This window comes from Cydia pomonella, chromosome 20 (genome assembly GCF_033807575.1).
Source record: "Cydia pomonella isolate Wapato2018A chromosome 20, ilCydPomo1, whole genome shotgun sequence".
Classification (NCBI taxonomy): domain Eukaryota; kingdom Metazoa; phylum Arthropoda; class Insecta; order Lepidoptera; family Tortricidae; genus Cydia; species Cydia pomonella.
In genome coordinates, this window is record NC_084722.1 from 4,746,792 (window position 1) to 4,760,450 (window position 13,659).

Consider the following 13,659-nt stretch of genomic DNA (forward strand, 5'->3'; position numbering starts at 1 on the left):
TGCTTTAAGGCATTCTCTACCAGTCAACCATTGGATCAAACAGAAACTTGCAGTTAGTGCAGGATTGTACACAACGAGAGGGAATATGAAACACAAATCAAGTTATTCTAAACAATATAACAATATTCTAGTCATACACTTACACATATAAAAAATAATAGCAATACGCATATACACAAATTTGCTCTGTGCTTGCCTTAAGGGTAGAGGGAGATCATTCCAACGGCGAATTGCCTGAAGGGCGACGGAGTTGGAAATAAAACCCGTGCGGTGATGGGGAATAGTTCGTTTCAGACTTCGAGACGTACGCAACTCGCAACCGGGACGTGGTGCTACAAAATTAAAGTTAGACTTAAGATACTCGGGAACAGCTGGATCAAATTATATAGAATAAAGGGTGCAAAGAATTCTTAGTGGCCTGCGTTCACGGATGGGAAGCCAGTTCAGTTTGCGGCGGAAGGCCGATACATGATCGTATTTACGCAGTCCAGACATAAACCTAACAACTATTCAGTAGCCTGTCTAGTTTGTTAAGTAAGTCCTGGCTAATATTACAGTAACACACATCTGCATAATCAATCACAAGCAACACCAATGCCTGAATAAGGAGAGTTTTTGTGCTAACTGGGAGAAAGCACTTGAACCTATAAAGAGATCTCTAAATGTTGGTTACTTTGCGACAAACGTCAGACACCTGGGAGGTCCAAGTCAAACCACTGTCAACAATCAGCCCAAGGTTTTTCACGTCAGACTGAAACGGAATTTCATTATTTTCTAATTTAATCGGATCTAAGCAGGATCTAAGAGCGTGATGTCAAGTAAGGACAGCAGACGTGGGCTACCCAGAATAATGGCCTGACACTTGTTGGGGTTGACAGAAATCCTAAAATTGCTAGACCACGCAGATATGCTTTCTAGGTCATTATTTATTTTCTGGATTGCTTGATCTAAGGTACTTCGGCTTGCTTAGGTGTAAAGTTGCAGATTAGAACAAAGACGGCAGAATAACAAATCACGATTATTTTATTTAAAGTTCTAATAAATCTCTCAAAATTAAAGGAACAAATTGCACATTTTATATTACATAACGAAATATAAAATAACAGCATGGAACGATATCAGTATCAAAGTAGCTCACGCAAACACGACGGCGGCCGGAGGCAAAATGTTCCAAGCAACGGTTTGCACCGGTTTTTATACCCTTAGGGGGGTAGGGTAGACTTGACGTTGCCAACAAATAATATTACACACAAATTATAATTTATTATCATCCCTAACCCTTCAAGTAATGTCAGCGAAGACTCCGAAAAAAGTCAAGTGGCCCCGCGGATTTGCGCAAACACAGTCAAGTTTCCGGGCTCCGATGGATGGTCAGCGTGCATTTTCACATAATCAGGGCCCGTACATTTCATGCCGTAGACAGAAAAATGACGTCACACTACATAGAGTATGATTCCAATTAGTATTTTCGTAATAATTAATCATTTGTCAACCTCTTTAACTAACTGATACATATACTTGACAATCATTACAGAAATGTCTAACTGACTTTCATCCTATTGTCACTCAAAGAAATAATAGATTATAAATTGATTAAATAATACATATTATTGTTTTTTAACAGCGTAACAAGCTTTTATTCACGTAACAAGTATTTATTTTGATACCCGTCAATAAGTTAGTTATCTAAATTTGTCAGAAATTTGTAGTGTTGTAAAAAAACTGCTTGTATGTTAAATTACGTCATTTTTGCGTCAACGGCATGAAAAGTACGGTCCCTGCACATAATCGTTGATTTATGCGTATCTTTCTATGAAAGTCCACTGGACCACGAACTCCGCGAAAAGACCCAGGAACTAATATCCGTGCTCATCACACAAATAAATGCCTTTACCAGGATTTGAACCCGGGATCATCGGCTTCATAGACAGGGTCACCACCCACTAGGCCAGAACGATCGTCAAATTTACGGAGTCAGAAAACAAAATTAATGCAATTAATGATTAAACGATCTAATTTGTCCAAGAGCTCCTCACTTAAGTCCGGATGTCACAGCACCATTGTCGATTATTGGTAGGATTAAAGTTTGTACTAGTAATATTTTGGTTTGAGTAGGTAAAAAGTGTTTAAGTCTATTGAGAGCATGAAGAGAACCAGTAACTTTGCGGCTTATGTCAGCTACCTTGTCCTCCAGCTCAGGGTACTAACTAGTTGGCTGTAAGGAATACGCGTGCCGTTAATGTATACAGGAGGTATAAATTCGACATTAAGGAGTTGTCAGGCGCTTTCGTCGCTCTCCTGAACCAACCAGGCCTAGGCCCACATACAAATAACTCATGGTCACGCTAATTAGAAAGAGATGCAATGGCCCACTTTGACTTTTCATGTGGACACACTTTTTTTGGCCAATGTACACCATCCGGATTATTTTCTAGATCCGAGACTTACTCATGCCCCGAAGTTAAGTTCAATAAAAACACGGTGTATATTTTAGAATGAGCTAAGAATTATATGTAATTTTTACGAGCTTACCACTCATTCAGTTCATGCGAACAATACTTAATAAGGCATCCAATAATTAGAGTAGCTGGACCGGCCGGACATTATCATGGCTGTATATTATTAGGTGCCGTCCGTCAACGTCAACCGTCAGTATATCTTATCTTATCTGTGACCAGTTGACCACTTTCTTTCAAAAGTGAGGTTATGTTACCTACTTACATAGGTCACCTAGATTTTAATTTAATGAAAGTAGGAAATTTAGTGTAATTTCTACATTAATAAATCTGTAGGTAATAAGATATACGTTCTTTCGTGATGCCTTCTTTTTCAAGACTTCAAAAAATAGCTATTATCAGCTTGGGCGCCGTTGGAGGCGGCCTAGCGTATTATCAGTTAAATAGTAAACAGGAGAGAAAATACGGCGTGCATAATTCGTGGACTACAAATTATTCTCCTAGTGTGAAATGGGATTCTAACTGGGATCAGTAAGTTTTATTGAACAATATCAATAAGTCCTTATTAATAAAACTTAGTGTTTCAAAGTTCACTCACCTGTGTAAATTAAGTTGCAGATGTTATGTGAACTTCAGATTAGTGTTGGTTTTTTTTTATTTAAAATGAATCAAGCAGCAGTCTTTTTCTTCTGCCCTTGGTAAACCACAATAAGTTCTCTATTGTGACAAATTTGAAAAGCGGGGTACATATTTACTAATTTTATTATTGGGTGTGCAATATTTCGGAATGGTTGCTTATGCAATCTTCACAGAATAGTCATATTGTGAATGTTAACTTGTTCATATTAGTTTGAAATTGTATATTAAATTGGTATTAAACACAGTCATAACTAATTTTAGCCGGGATCCAAAAGCTATTGTCAAGCCTCCAAAGGGAAGTAAACCAGAAGAAGACAACAAATATAATGAGGAACTGGAGAAGGCTAAGAGCAAAGCTGTACGGCACATATTTATGATCAGACATGGCCAGTATTTTGTTGACGGAGCCACTGATAAAGAGAGGGTACTTACAGAATTAGGTAAGATTATTGTCTTAAAATAGATGTTTCAATTAGGTATAAATGTGCACAGAAAAAAATCAAAAGGAGAGCACTTTTAAAATTTGAAGTTAAACATGACTACATTAAATTTAATCATAAGGTAAAAAAGTTGATTAATAACCTAGATACTCATTTCTGTTAATTATTTGCTGAGGTTTATATGTTACATGCCAAAGCCGAGTTTGGGACTTGTTTCTTGGTCTTTATATTTAGTAGTTTGTTGTAAACTATTTTGATGTGACAGTCAATGAGTTTGCCTATAAGATAATCTTTAGATCTAATTTATAACAATTTAAGTAAATGAGTCGTTTAGTTACTTAATCCATCAGAAGCCAGATATTTATATCCTTCTAAGGCCTAGTCATACAAATGAAAAATCCAAATTTTGCCACTGTAATTTGAACCTATAGTGCAGAAAATACAGTTGATATTATTTTGTTTGAAAACTGAACGAAACAAAACAAATGCATCTCTGTTCCAATTGAATATGGTTTAAATTTCATTGAATAAAAAAAAACATTTTCTATAACTAGGTCCTTGGGCCTTGCGAGGATAAACTTTATCTTATATCAATAATATAAGGTTAATACTGACATGTTGTTGGGCACCAAAGGTTTAAAAAATATAACAATAAAAATAAAATGCATTTTTTTTTCAACTACAGTTTAATTGGATCCACATTTTGTTAGCATAAAATTTTTATACCTAAAAGATTAAACTAAACATTACAAATTATTCCTACAGGCAGGAAACAAGCAGACTTGACTGGGCAACGGTTAGCATGCCTAGACATAAAATGGGACTTACTAGTTCGTTCTACAATGACACGGGCACAGGAGACAGCCACACTCATTCAGAAACATCTTCCCGCTGACCTGGAGGTGATCAACTGCTCCTTGATTGAAGAGGGGGCTCCAATACCTCCGGAACCCCCAGTTGGCCATTGGAGGCCTGAGCCAAAAGTAAGTTTTCAGGTTAGGAAATGTTTTAGAGAATAATACTACTACTAGTACTACTACTATTACTACCACTACTTACTATTGTACTTAGGTCAATGTTGAGAAATATAAAACTAGGTTGGGAAGACTGTCAAAAGGCAAGAACTTTCGTATTTTAGATGTACAGTCGCCATCAGATATATCGGAGCGGCCAAGGTGCTCACAAGTATCTGGGTACGCCTCGGCCACTCCAAAATATCTGATGGCGACTGTACTCAGCTTAGACACTGTCAGAGAGAGAGAGCTTCGATCCTTCTACCAACCTTCTGTAAGTGGAGTATGTATACAAGGCAAGAGTTAGATAAAGATAAGATACAGATAAAGCCCAGCCCAGCCCGTCCTTGTTACGTTCTTCATTCTTCTCGTACTCTGAAGTACTCCCTGTACTCCCTCATCGGACTGGATTAATGTCCAACTCATTCACCTGCCAAGCAATACGTCTGTGGAATGCTCTCCCTTTGCCTATCAGACAAGCTCAGAGCAAGCTTACATTCTAAAGCAAGTTGCATAAGCACTTATTTGAAAACATTCGCGACTAAATGTCTGCGTGATATCTCACACTAGGTACATAATTATTCTATATATGTATGTTTATTTAGATAAATATTGAATATGTTTATATTTAGGTATATTTAAAATGTATATTTGCGTAAGTATAGTATCATAGTAGTCTCGACTTGTGTCTATTTCTAATTCAATTTTTTACAATCCTGAACCAAACTAACTTTTTCTGTTTAGCCCAATGGTTGACTGGTAGAGAATCCCTCAAGGCGTTAAGTCCTCCATTTGTGCTCTTTAGAGAATAAAATATCTTTATTTATTTATTCAAATAGCAGGCATATTACAATGCGCTTATAAACATCAAATAAAGCTACACCGGCTCTAACCCTAGAAGTGTAGAAGTACCCTAGAAGTGTAGTGTAGAAGTTATTCTCGTATGTTTCTTTTATCTTAATGAATGTTTTAATTATACTGAATTTTGACTCTTAGAGACTATACATCTCTAAGGATAATTTAATAAAAATCATTTAGTTCTGACATTTAGAGATATTTACACCTCTAAATAATTTTAGAATTTATTTTTGTATCTATTTTGCATTAATATTATTTTCAATGAATTGTATTTTATAATTGTTGCTTGTTTTTGCTTGTATGTAAATTCCACGTTGACGTGTGAAAGTGCCCTTGTGGCCTATTTGCTGAACAAATGTTGATGTTAGAAGTGTAGACGGTTTTAGACTTCTCTCGTTTTAGACTAGATTTTGTAGACTTCTCCACATTGGCCTCATCTCAAGATTTGTTATCTCACAAACAAAGACTGAAAATATCTAGTTTAATTGTCTTTTCTCTCTTATCTGTGTTTTCTACTACACTGCCAAATGCATATACTAACCGTTAGTATATGCATTTGGCAGTGTAGTAGAAAACACAGATAAGAGAGAAAAGACAATTAACTAACCCCTCTGTTTAAATGTTGAATATGTACTTTAAAAATATGTATTTAGTTGACACCACACACATACATAATGGTTTTACATATGTAGAATTGAGTTCTGTAATGAACACTGGATGTTATAACTTGAAAAAGAAGAATAATGTGTGTATATGGGACAAAACCTGTGGAATTATCATAAGGAAGGGTGGTATTCCACCTGTCCAATTTCTTGGCCCAATGTGTATTTGCGTCTCACATTTTGCTTAATGAGAGTGAGTCAAGTCATTCCTCTGAACTTGTAAGATTGGGAAGTTGTGAGGCCCTTTTGATCAAACCTTGTAATATGTTACATGAGCAGAAATCTTGTTTTATAAAAGACGTCAATTTTTTTTTTAATAAAACCAACACTATTTTCACTCATAACTCATAATTTTAAAACTGAAACGGGACTTAATCGCCTGAAACGTCAAATAATAAAAGTTAGTCTAACCAGTAACCAGCTTTCATGAAGCTAAACTAAGCCTATGAACAAGTAATAACAATAGTTTGCACGTATAGCAGTTCTTCCAGGACGGCGCCCGGATAGAGGCGGGCTTCCGCCGCTACTTCTACCGCGCGCCACCCGAGCAGGTGCGGGATTCGTACACCCTCCTCGTGTGCCACGCCAACGTCATACGATACTTTGTGTGCAAGTGAGTTGTTATTATTAGTAATGGTATTGTAGGTACGTATAGCAGGATAGAGACGGGCTTCCGCCGCTAATACTTAATAACGCGCCGCCTGAGCATGTGTGCAACTCGTATACTGTCCTCGTGTGCCACGCCAGCGTCATTCGATACCTCAAGTACTGTTATTATTAGCTAAGTGGCTTGCACGTATACCTATTGTTATCGCCACCTAATAGGGTGACTGCTATAGTTATTGGCCACTACATAATAATTGGTCATTCTTAACAATAAGACTTGTATAGGCTTGTTTCTTTCTTATTTTTTAGGAACACCCAATTACCATGTTGTTGTCCTAAGGTCCAAGGTACCCCGGAGGTGCAAAGGGCCTTCACAAGCTCGCACCACGTCTTCTTATCTTCAGCGACCCTTCTGGCCTCGTTCCAGCTCAACCCGACCGCTAGTAGCTCTCATATGACGAACCGTTGCCAAGATGGAGCCACAGCTTCCGTCCTACGGTTTCCAACGCGAAAGCGATGTTAGCGTTATTCGTTTCCTCTTCAAATAGTATGTCCTATCCATTTCCAACAACAAACAACGCCAACATCACGATACTTCGAAGTCCGCGACTCGCGATTGTAATATGGAGGTATTGATATGCGTCTTCTGTTTTCCAGAGCCCTCCAATTTCCGCCCGAAGCGTGGCTCCGGATATCATTGAACCACGGCTCCATCACGTGGGTGTCCATCATGCCCAACGGGAACGTGGTGCTGCGATCGCTCAGCGACACGGGCTTCATGGAGCCCAATCATGTCACCAGCCGGTAAAATATACTTACTCACTCGGCTGGCGCGATGACCCAGCATTTATGTTAGATACGTAGACAATATATGTAAATTTTATGCCGAATGGGGAATGGGTCTGCCTTGTATGCCTTTACGCCAAACGATAAACAAAATGGCGGACTATATCTGTTTTATTTGGTTTAAAATTTATTTGAAAAAAACATTGTGTGTACTTATCACAGGCAGTAAGGGGGATTACAAACTCAATTCTGATGGGATCACCGCCTTTAATGCACAATGTCCAGTCAGATGCAGAGAAACGTGACCCCCCCTGCATAGACTGATTGTATGCAGGGGAGGGTCACTTCTCTCTGCAGCTGACTGTACTATTTGAAGTCAGCTGTTGAGACACTTTTAAGCGAATCACCTCACAGAAAGAGATGCAAAGTGACGTCATTCAAGGTCGTGCCTCAACAGAATGGCCTACACGGAACGCCTAGTTTGAATGTAAGGTTTCTAATGAAAACCGAAACAAATACATAACATATTGTCACGAAAATTTTGACGTAGCTCGTAGCTATAGATGCTTTCTGCTTCTTGGTCGACGTGGTCACGCCAGCCTGATAAGGCGATTATCACACGGATGCGAGACAACACTTTACGAGTATAATAGCGACATCCCGCTCGCACATGGGAGCAACGTGCGAATCTCATCCAGTGTGATAAGATAACCACCTATAATGTCCGCGCTGGTGATTTTCATATGATCCATAGTCGCTTTAATTAATCAATTCTTAATGAAACGTAAAACAAACTTACCCTATGGACAGTAAGAGACGCATATCTCGGTATCACAAAATTTTAGAAGATTTCATTTTGTTGATATCAATAATTTTTACTTTTGTTTTTTAATAACAGACTTTCGGCAACAAGTTCAGTAAAAAAATTAAATCTTAATCTAATTCTTAAGTCTAATTTGTTTATCCACTTAATTGTAGCGGAAATTTCAAATTATAAAAACACTAAAATAGCGTTATTTGTAAGAACGGAAGTCGTAATTGTTTTCGCATAATTTCAGGAATTTAAATGAATAAATTGCATGAGCCTATTTCGGAGGTGATGGGATATCTTTTGTAAGTTGTAAAAACTGCCAAAGTAATTTTAATTTAGATAGTTGTAGTGTATTAATTTTTTATTCTATTTTATTGTTTGACATATTAACATGGTTATTAATAATGTGTAAAATATATTCAACAAGCTAAAGAAGAAGTTTATCTCCAGTTAAACCCTATTCTTAAGTGATGTATTAAAAAATAATGTAGAGACAATTAGGTAATGAAGACTGTTCACCATACAAAGTATTTTTTAATGTAACTGACACCGAAAATACAGATAAATTCTTTAGAATTAGTGGACGGGTCTCAGCTGTGTGAACAGAACTGCAACACCAGCAGTTGGCCACTCTGATGCGGGCTGTACACACTCGTCGAGACACCCCGAGACAGGCCGAGACCGAGTGTGTACATGCTGCTCCTTTCTGGTCTCGCTCTTCCTCGTCTCGTCTCGGGAGTAGCGCGGCACTCGGGACTCGGCAAGAGGCTCTCGACGAGAGAGTACATCCGTCATAAGAATGTTAAATAAATGCTATTGCTTGTATTTCTATCCCTGATGGTGAGAAACTATCTGTATGGAAAAACAAACTTTGCTTATTTCTTTGTCTTTATGTATGATTACATAATTTGAAAGCCTAAGAGTATCGACATATAATTAAGTATTTTACGTATTTTACTGTAAATGTATTGTCAAGTTTAGTAATGTAATGCCCCATTTAGACGGATCAAGAACGTGGACGCGATTTTCGTTGTAACTGCGACATGTGAATGCATTGCGGTATTTTGGTCGATCTGACTTCATAGTACGGTCGTAGGTTTTGATTATGTCCAATGTAAAGTAAACCCTACATGGCTCAACAATTAAAGTCCGTGACTGTACTCTGTAGTTAACAATGTACCGAATATTGCATGCAAGTTCTTGAACCGTCTTAAAGCAGTGCCTATAGTTGGCTGCAATATCTAGCGTGCTTCCTCTTATAATCCTTATATTATAACATATTTATATATGCTATCAATTTCCTATATAACTTAATAACATGCCTTACAAATAGCGTAGAGTAGACTAGGGAATGAAAAAGTGTACAATATAGCGCGTAGTTTTGATTAGGCGGGTCCACACAGCGATTGTACGCGCGAGGCAATTTCCTCACGCACAAAACGGCCAGTGTAGACGTGCTCGCTCAATGTGGACCCACCTATTGCTGAACGCGTTTTGGCGTCGTATGTTGTCGTAAAAAACCGGCGTCAGGTTTGATACTTATCTCAAAAATTTGGTCGCCAAATAGTTCATCTGTCAAATGAAAATCCCTTCTAATTTTACTATCCTTTTGTTTTGATAATAAATAATTACTGTCCATTCTTTTAATAGGTACTAGGGCTCATAAATAAATAAAATATTATCTTTTGTTTTGTTATGTACCTAGCGGTATTTTTAGTATTTATAGGTATATTTTGTAATTTATTGTCATAAGTGCCAAGGATAAATGCTATGTTACTTTGTATTCTGTAACTTTATACGCATATAGGAAAAAAATATACAATTTTAGTTTTCCTGTTTGAATTCTAACATAATTTCTATGTTATTACTATATATAATATTTAAATGTTATTATGTTTTGTATTTTTTAATCATAATGTAATTTGTAATAATTGGCACCAACAGAAATTCATTCTTGCGAGACGCGAAGAAGAATACCTTAGAAGACTAGTTAAAAGGCAACTCGAAATACGTCTGAACATGCTTCAAATCATGGCCTAATGAGTGTGGGTCAGGCACGTGCAGGAAAACAAGTTGCCTCTTCAGTCCTGAAAGTTGAGGTTATCGTGCGTCTCGCTCGCACCAATACAGGTACGGAGAAGTACGAGCGAAATGCACGATAGGTAATGGAGCGTAATTTGTGGTTGTTACTTAGCCCTCAGCACACGGCGCGTAAGCGTAATTAACAGACGCGTAAGAGTATCGTAAAAACGTTACGAGTACGAGGCGCGTAGAGTTCTGGGCACCAAGCGTCGCGTAAGTTTAATCGTGTTATAAGTGAAATCCTATTAGTTGAAATCATGACGTCACTTGCGTCAGATGTCTTCGGCGGATGTATCGGTCTTACTTTCTCGTCAGATAAAGGTTTTTTATTGTATGATTATGTCAGAAGTCTAGTTTTTTACATCTGTACTACGCCTACGCCTGACGAGATAAATCTCATAAGCTACGCTACGACGACGCTTCGTGTGCGGACTTATCTAAACTTGTACGTGCTCGTAGAGCTCTCGTTCTACTCGCGTATTACGATACGCTTACGCGCCGTGTGCTGAGCACCATATATTGCCCGTTATGTTACCCGTCCCGACTTTTTTGCCAATATTGTGGTCATTTTTTGACCGATTCTCTTAATTTTTGAGGGTTGAAAAAATAAGTTAAAACCTAAGTAAATCTGTGTATGGCTCACAAATTTATGATTTGTACCGTTTTACGGAATGGCATTTTTACACCTGAATGTAATATTTTCGAGAAATGTACTATTAGCTTGTCCATTTGTTAAACCCTTTCACCGTCATATATCTTTAAAAAAAACTTCGCAAATCTTCTTGTTCCTAGAGATACAGATCAAATAGAGACTACGTAAGTAAGGACGGTTTCAGAGCGTTTTATACGAGCGTACGCGTATGCGCGTGTAAGCTCGTATAGACCAAATGTAGGAAAAAGTTACGCGCGCGTAAGCTCGTAAAAACTAAATGTGGGGAAATGTAACGCGCATGTTAGTTCCTACCGCTGAAACGACCGTATACGCGCAGAAAAATACGCTAGTAGTAATTGACGGTGAAAGGGATTATCGTTATTGAATGTCACATAAGAGATTTAACATAATGCAATATCTACCGTAAATCGTTGGTTTAAGTATACCTATCAGTTTCTTTTATATCGATTCTGTGCTTATGTCGCAGCCATCTGGTTTAGTTAGCCAGCTAATTAGTCGCCTAGGCCGATAGAAAATCACTCAACTGTTAACAACTTGTCGTATTGAAAGTCGGCTCTTTGAAAGCGACTGGACCATTCAGCCGAGTTATTTAAATGTAACTAAAAAAATTTAAAGAAATGAAATAACATGAGATAAAATAGAAAATAAATTTACAATAAAATACTTACCTAACCTAACCGAACATCAAATTCATCAAAGTCTTGGCTGTTCTTCATCCAACTAATTAGCCGGCTAATTTAACCAGTTGGCTGCGACACTTACATTTTCATAATAGCTATAGCCTAAAGCTAAAGTAAATCGGTACTAATCTGCCAGTTAAATTCATCAAAGTTGGCTTTAAATTGATTTCAGTACAAAGTTTAAACACTGCCAATTTCACACCAGTTATATGTACCTAATATGTGTGTAAATACGTAACTCAGTAGTAAAAAGTAAAACATACCTAGTCAATAAGTAATGCAAATGTTTGATTTTTCGTTAATATTCAGTTGACCAATAAGCACTAATGTTATTGACGTTTAAAGGCTTTCAATATCTTTCATTGACGCGCTTTGTTTTAAATTAAAAATCTATATTTTGACTGACCGACGCGAAATATATAGACCTCTACAAACGTCATCTATAATCACATGCGATTAGCAATACATTGCGGCATTTGATCGATGGATGGAATTCGTTGCTCCTATCTAGCCAGCAATTAAGTGGGTCCACACAAAACAAGCCGCCTCGGGAGGAAATTGCCGCGCGAAGCGGCTCGGTCGGTGTAGACGTGCTTCGCCCGAGCCAATGCGGCCGAGGCACGTCTACACAGACCGAGCTGCTCCACGCGGCGATTTCCTGGCGAGGCGGTTTGTTCCGTGTGGACCCGTCTATTATCTAAAATCGCATGCCATTTGTTGCAACATGTATATAGATACACATAGATCGTGTCAATCATGAGGCGCGAAGTCATTCAACAAATATAACCTTTAATAGCATAACAATACAAGCCAAGGTACGAGTCCTCGTGACTGACAGGATCTATAGAAACCTTATGTTCAATTGGATGTGCCGATTTGTTACAGGCAGTTTGTTCTATTTTGGTAAATAAACGGTAATCAACAGTTTACGACTAATCAATGATATAATACCACAGATACAAAAATATAGTTTTTCATCTATGGATCATCTTTAGAGTTAGACCAAGAGAACTTTGCAGCGATTTTGATAGTACAGACTGTGTGTTATTTATGCGTCATAATTAAAACTTGCACAGTACGCTGCAGAGTTATCTTGGTCCAACTCTAGCTCGAAGGTCGAACTATCTAGTTTTGTTTGCATTATTTTAAATAAATGCCCGATAGAACAGAATTCTGATATTCTTTTTTATTATATGAACAAAACAAACCCAAGTTGTAATTTAGCCGGAATACCTCAATGCGAAGTGTAGGTTAGCTGTAAGTACCTATTGTATGAATCGTGTAGTGTAAATATTTTGATAATTTAATAAAAAATAATGAAATATCATGACTGTCTTTTCATTATGCCATTACAATAATTTCATCTACGAATTTTCGTAACGTATTTCCGTAGCAATAACGCCAAGAAATGTATGAATGCAATATCGTACGCCTTTTAACCATTTTCCAGGCCGCCTCAATATACACGGTTTACCCAAAAAATCTTAATACCTATATTCCAATTCATTTACAGACAAGTCACATTTCCCGAAAGTCCAATCAAATTTGCACCTTAAATCGGATTATTACGGTTGAAATTCTACTGGTCCGTATGTGGTCGATAAATAGTACTATGCCTGGAAAAGGGTTGAGTGCTGCCAGCATTAGAAGTAGAAAATCAGACTGTGTCAAAAGTAGATTTCTCTAACACTTACTGTTGTGGCGCAGCGAGCCGAAGTGGATCTTGGCCTCCGACACCGAAGACCGCCATGCTTCTCTGTACAAAACCGTTTCTGTCAAGTCGACGGCGCCGAGTTCGTTAAGACCTTTTTGCACTTCGTCTCTCCAGCGGTACCTAGGGCGTCCAGACGGTCGGCCATTTGGAATTCCAAAGTACGCCCACCAGACTGCACTATCTTCACCCATCCGGACTACGTGCCCGAGCCATCGGAGTCTTCGGCTTTCGTTTCTCCA

The 13,659-nt window shown here is 38.0% G+C and overlaps 1 protein-coding gene across 2 annotated transcripts; it reads left to right on the forward strand.

The window, feature by feature from the left end:
- The first annotated feature begins 1,705 nt into the window (after positions 1-1,705).
- LOC133528883 (serine/threonine-protein phosphatase Pgam5, mitochondrial) lies at positions 1,706-13,033 on the forward strand. Of its 2 annotated transcripts, none has more exons than XM_061866373.1 (6): positions 1,706-2,987; positions 3,357-3,535; positions 4,301-4,518; positions 6,548-6,681; positions 7,332-7,478; positions 10,216-13,033. In XM_061866373.1, exons 1-6 carry the CDS (start codon positions 2,818-2,820, stop codon positions 10,259-10,261), a joined length of 894 nt encoding a protein of 297 aa, XP_061722357.1. In that variant the 5' UTR covers positions 1,706-2,817; the 3' UTR covers positions 10,262-13,033. The 2 variants fall into 2 exon arrangements, with proteins under 2 accessions (XP_061722357.1, XP_061722358.1); XM_061866374.1 differs by having other exon boundaries at positions 6,551-6,681.
- Positions 13,034-13,659: the final 626 nt, after the last annotated feature.

Excerpts from the sequence above, each read along its gene's own strand:
- LOC133528883 (XM_061866373.1), top strand. The coding sequence starts at position 2,818 with ATGCCTTCTTTTTCAAGACTTCAAAAAATAGCTATTATCAGCTTGGGC. Across the intron at positions 6,682-7,331 it reads ATACGATACTTTGTGTGCAA|AGCCCTCCAATTTCCGCCCG; the intron begins GTGAGTTGTTAT and ends TCTGTTTTCCAG. Across the intron at positions 7,479-10,215 it reads CCCAATCATGTCACCAGCCG|AAATTCATTCTTGCGAGACG; the intron begins GTAAAATATACT and ends TGGCACCAACAG.